The 5,875-nt window shown below is 35.8% G+C and overlaps 1 protein-coding gene across 1 annotated transcript; it reads right to left on the bottom strand.

Annotated features, from left to right (window-relative positions):
• On the bottom strand, positions 1,351–5,455 carry LOC107618179 (chaperonin CPN60-2, mitochondrial). Its single transcript, XM_016320168.2, has 18 exons — positions 5,418–5,455; positions 5,246–5,270; positions 5,020–5,151; positions 4,675–4,834; positions 4,306–4,481; positions 4,110–4,205; positions 3,870–3,974; positions 3,690–3,776; positions 3,513–3,602; positions 3,341–3,421; positions 3,184–3,252; positions 2,951–3,028; positions 2,756–2,851; positions 2,549–2,648; positions 2,357–2,460; positions 2,036–2,141; positions 1,846–1,924; positions 1,351–1,749 (listed from the first exon to the last, which is right to left on the bottom strand). The coding sequence occupies exons 1-18, from the start codon at positions 5,453–5,455 to the stop codon at positions 1,629–1,631; spliced, it is 1,743 nt and encodes a 580-aa protein (XP_016175654.1). The 3' UTR covers positions 1,351–1,628.

The raw sequence follows: 5,875 nt of genomic DNA, 5'->3' as shown, positions 1-5,875 counted from the left end.
AAAATACAATTTACATTTTTTAAAAATTTTTTACATAAAAAAATATTTTTATACGAGATATCGAAAAATAACAAGGTTGGTTTGAACTATGGACCCTACTCCCCAAAGAACCATGAAAAAGTGAATGCTCTATCCATGCTTGAAATTCTTGAAAGAGACCAAAAAGAGCAAGTTTGATGGCGTTGAGGCAGCTATGGCAAGAACCAAGTTCAATTCGGACCATGATGAGGAGAAGGACAACAATACATAGAACAAAGAAAAACAAATGAGGAATATGAAGATTTAATAGTTAGGATTTTATAATTGTGTATAGACCAATTTAGATATTTTAAACAAATTTAGGACACTAATTTAAGTTAAATTTATTGTTTGTCCACGTCAACTTGTAGTAAATATCAGAGACTTACATTTTTAAGAATGAGGAGTACATTTGTTAAAAAAAAATGAAAGTGTAAAGTGTAATATTTGTTAAAAAAAAATGAAAGTGTAAAGTGTAATCTTTAATCTTTTATTGCTCTCTTTTTTCATATTTATTTTTAGTCCCACTTATAAAATTAATGGTAGAAGATCACATTTTATTCCCTCAAGTAAACAAAAATTAAAAGGATTCATTTCCTGGTAAACATATAGCATGCAACTACCAAACTAACTCCAAGTGTCATCCAGCTCTAACTAACTTCTTATCCCTCTAACTGCTATACTAACTTAACCTGTGATACACATAACTTACTAACAAGGTCACAGTATAACCTAGGGATGTCAAAGGGATGTCAATGAAGTAGGACGAGGGCGAGGGCAGGACAAGGGAGGGGAATGCCTCCCTGCTCTCAGAATTAATCCCCATCCCATTTCCCGCCATGGAGGAATAATTATCCCCATCCCCGTTTTCCGCGTTCCCCGCGAGATCCTATTCCCCATCTCCCTATGTTTAACATTCATATGAAAATTATAATAAAAAACATAAAAAAAATTAAAAAACAAACTACAAAATATTTTTACAAACACACAAACATATCTTATCCAAGATTATAAATCCAGAAATATAAATAGCAAATCATAGTCCATAAAATAAAATCTTAAACAATAAATAAGATTTTTTAATGAGTGAAATTACTAAAAAAATCCCTATATTAGAAATAAAGTAAGGGTCACTAAGTAAGTTAAAAAATTCAGAGAATTATCGGGGATGGGGCGGAGATCCCCGCGCCTGTCTCGGGAGAATTTCACTCCCCATCCCATCTCCACGGAAAAAATTTTCCACCATTGGGACCCATTCGAGGCGGTTCCCGCAAGAATCCCCACCTCCTGGAAATTTTTGACACCCCTAGTATAACCCATGAATAGACGAAAGGCAGAAGGGGCTAACCAGTGAAGGCCATCTTTCAATTGATAATTATCAGGGAAACAATGTTCCGTAAATCAAAATGTAGATGTAAAAATGGTCCCAAAGTTGGTTACCATTTCAAAACAATCATCACGTTTTCCTAACTAACATCTTCGATCTCTCACTATGAATACATGGGTGCCTTATGATAACAAAATAAGACAAAAAAGCTAAAAATTAGTGGAGCACCAGGACCATTCTTGTTCTCCAAAAGGAACCCAAATTAACAGGGAAATAGCAATTACTAATAACCCATGCCACCCATTCCCCCCATTCCACCCATGCCACCAGCCATTTGAGGAGCCTCATCTTCCTTTGGGAGTTCAGCAATAACAGCCTCAGTCGTTGTCATCAAAGAGGATACACTGCATAAAATTGTGATGAGCATGTGTATATAAAATAAACATATACACTATATCAAATAGATTTATATCCTAGGCGATTTTCTTAATATCCTTTACCTGGCGGCATCAACCAAGGCGGTTCTGATCACCTTCAATGGATCAATAATTCCGGATTTAACCATATCAACATATTCACCTGATCATTGAGGTGAGGAAAAAAAATGATGGTGGAATAAGTTAATGATCTCAGACGGGCTTATCTTTCAACCCGTAAGCAGCACTTATAAAGAAAGCAATCAACACTGACCTTTTGCTGCATCATATCCAAGATCAGGATTGTCCTGTTCCAATAGTTTTCCAACAACGACAGCACCCTCAACTCCAGCATTTGATGCAATTGTGTGGACAGGTGTCTGGATAGTTTGTCAAAACCGTTAGCATAAAGTGATCAAATAAAAGTGAAATTCATGTTTTTTTTTTTGGATTAAAAAAAGTGAAATTCATGTTAGAGCAAATTCATGCTAAATTCATCTCTTGTTTAGGGCAGCAAGTGGCGTTCGAATTGCTGTGGATGAAGAATGATACAAACCAAAAAATAAGTGCAAAAGCTGGGGAAAATAATTCAAACCTTCAAGGCATTTTGGATAATTTGTACGCCTATCTTTTGATCGAAGTTGGCAGTTGGAAGCTTATCTAATTCTTTTGATGCATAAAGAAGAGCAACACCGCCACCTGTGGGAACATAACGTATTGTAATGTAGGTCTAATTTAGGTTGTAAAATTGAGCAAATCAGCAAGTGCTATTGTGCTAATAACTTACCAGGTACTATGCCCTCCTCTACAGCAGCCTTGGTTGCATTCAAGGCATCTGTCACTCTGTCCTTCTTCTCACCAACTTCAGCCTCACTGGCTCCTCCAATCTATAAAATGCAAGTTTGTTATATTGATCTTATCATTATAGAAACTTAACAAGTTCACCAATATAATGAAATCACTCAGAAACAAGATCAACAAAAAATAAACTTACCTTAAGCACTGCAACACCCCCAGAAAGTTTGGCCAGGCGTTCCTGCAACTTTTCCTTGTCATAATCTGAAGTGCTATTTTCAATTGCTGACCTAATCTGCAAGTCGAAGCTCATTACAGAAAACAAGTCAGAAAAAGATAAGCTAGTATTAACAAAGAATGGTAAAGCCAAATTTATGAGGAAATTCACTCAGACCTGGTCACATCTTTCCTCAATTACTTTCTTGTCACCAGCACCATCAAGAATGACAGTGTCATCTTTAGAAATTGTTACCTAAAACATTAAGAACCTTAGTTGTTAACATCAACTAAAATTGACCCAAGGAAAATTTATTTTGAGTAAACACTAGTTTTAGAATGTGTGTAAATTCACCGCCAAAAAATATCATGTATATTAAATTTATATCACAAGTACAGCTAAAATGTTACCTTTTTACAGGTGCCAAGCATCTCCAAATCCACTTTTTCAAGATTCAAGCCTAGCTCTTCAGTGATAAGCTAAATGATAGAGAAATGTATCATTCAGATGTTTGTAACATAAGATTTTTAGTCTATGTTAATAATATTAGCACCACAATCCACTTACATCACCTCCCGTAAGAACAGCAAGATCCTGAAGTCCAGATTTCCTGTTTTCACCAAAACCAGGGGCTTTGATGGCACATACCTGAGGCAATCCAACAAACCCACATTAGCAAAAACAGGGATCCAATAATTGACGTAAACAACAAAAATTTAATTTATAGAATGAAACAAACCTTGATTCCAGCACGAAGTTTATTTAGAATAAGAGTTGCAAGGGCATCACTTTCCACATCTTCGGCAACAATCAACAAAGGTCTTTGTCTCTGATGACAGAAATGTCAATTGTATGAACATTTTAAAAGCCAATCCGAAAATAAATACAATTAAAAAAAGCTAATGATATTGCACACCTTTAAAGCCAACTCTAATACTTTGACTATAGCATTTATACTTGAGATTTTCTTCTCATGGATTAGAATGAGTGGATCCTCAAGTTCCTGTAGCCACAATAACACTACAATGTTACAAATAACATTAAAAAGGGCATATTTTAGTAGCTATAAAGTAAAAGAGGTATAGAGGGAACATACACATTTCTGGTTCTTCTGGTTAGTTATGAAATATGGAGAAATGTAGCCCCTATCAAGCTTCATTCCTTCAACAACTTCTAACTCGTTATACAGTGTCTTACCATCCTGGAACAATTTAAATTTAGAGCTGATCAGATGCAGAAAATTATGGACACTAAAAATTTGGAGGCTCCCCTCGTGAAGAAACTAAAATCCAAGCGAAAAAAAAAATATTTACAAGTTGGAAATAAAACAACTTACTGAGATAGTGATTACACCCTCTTTGCCAACTTTCTCCATAGCCTTTGCAATTAACTCACCAATTTCTCTTTCCCCATTAGCTGATATTGTCCCAACCTATCATCCCAAATGTAGAAATAGGTTCAATTTAATGTCAATCTTCTTGCAGCTGAGATAATATCCCATCATAAGCTCTAACAAAACCTGAAACACAAACCTGAGCTATTTCTTCAGAAGTACTAATCATCCTTGCTCTGCTTTTCAGGTTTGTCACCACAGCATCAACAGCCATATTTATACCTCGCCTCAGGTCCATTGCATTCATTCCAGCAGCAACTGACTTACACCCTTCCGTGAAAATTGCTCGAGTAAGAACTGTCGCACATGTAGTACCTGCAAAAATTCAATACATCATTATTAGGTTCTGTAACAATATTAAGATAATAACTGAACATCAGTATAGCAATTGTAACAGTATTTGGCGGTCAAACATAGAGAAACCGATTTCCAACCACCAGCGAAACCACAAAATCACACATTTCTTAAAAACAAAAGAGTAGTCAATAGTGAAGAATTAACAACTTACCATCACCAGCGACATCATTGGTTGCATTTGCAACCTGCTTTACAAGACTAGCACCTACATTTTTTACTTTATCCTTGAATTCAATGCTCTTGGCTACAGTGACACCATCTTTTGTCACTTTAGGGGCACCAAAACTTTGCTCAATCACCACATTACGCCCCTAATAACAGAAGATACTTTGCATCAACAATCAAGACCGATGAACCAATAAATCTGTTGGACTCAAATTGATATCTTCAATTCATGCTTCATTGTGGTAACCATAGATTCATATGAAAAGTTTCACTTGCTCTACCAACCTATATCAATCACAGTTCCCTGATAGAACATAAGTTATGTAATTACCTTAGGACCCATTGTAACTTTCACAGCATCAGCAAGCTCTTCAACACCCTTAAGCATCGCAGCCCGAGCCTCCACACCAAATCGAATATCCTTGGCCGCATAATTCCTGCTCCAACTCAACCTACTTCCAATCTGTATCACACAACATTAAACAATAACAATTATCAGAGGAAAAAAGGGATCATTTTTAGTCAATACATTTTCTCCATTAACGAAGATAATTCACCTGTTGACTGCTGTTCCTGGCAATCCTGCAACCAATAAAAATAACAAAAATTCAGCGACAATGATACAAAAGCAGTGAAACATTGCATCAAAGTACGACACGATACTCATACTCAAAATATGAAAAAAGAAATGAGAATATGCACAAGGAGACACTGCCATGGGTGATGTACCTGACTTTAGAGGCTAGGGAAGTGGCAAAGCGATACATGGCGGCTGATGATTGAATTGAGCAAAGAAATTGCAGAGACTAGTGGTGAAGATGAAGATTGAAGTAGGGTTGCTTTTGAAGTGGTGTGAGAAGGCTCTAGAAGAAGTAGCTACCACTACTAGGGTTTATGGGTTTATGTCTTGTGTTTTTATGAGAACTTTTTTTTATTTTTCTTCATTTTCATTTTTTTCAATATATTTATTATTTATGTCCTGTGTTTAAAGATACATAAGCTACTACCTTCCTTGTTTTGCGGCTATTTCGGATTTAGTCCCTGCATTTATAAGTTTTATCACTTTAACCCCTTTAATTTGGATAACTGAGACTGCTATGCTAAAACTCTGAAACAATAATCGTCAAGAAGACATCATCACATCAACATGGAATTCAGAAAAATAAAAAATCACTTAAAGGACTTAA

The sequence above is a fragment of the Arachis ipaensis genome, chromosome B09, assembly GCF_000816755.2.
Source record: "Arachis ipaensis cultivar K30076 chromosome B09, Araip1.1, whole genome shotgun sequence".
Classification (NCBI taxonomy): Eukaryota; Viridiplantae; Streptophyta; class Magnoliopsida; order Fabales; family Fabaceae; genus Arachis; species Arachis ipaensis.
Note: the sequence above shows the minus strand (reverse complement) of the source record. Positions and strands in the feature narration are given on the sequence as shown.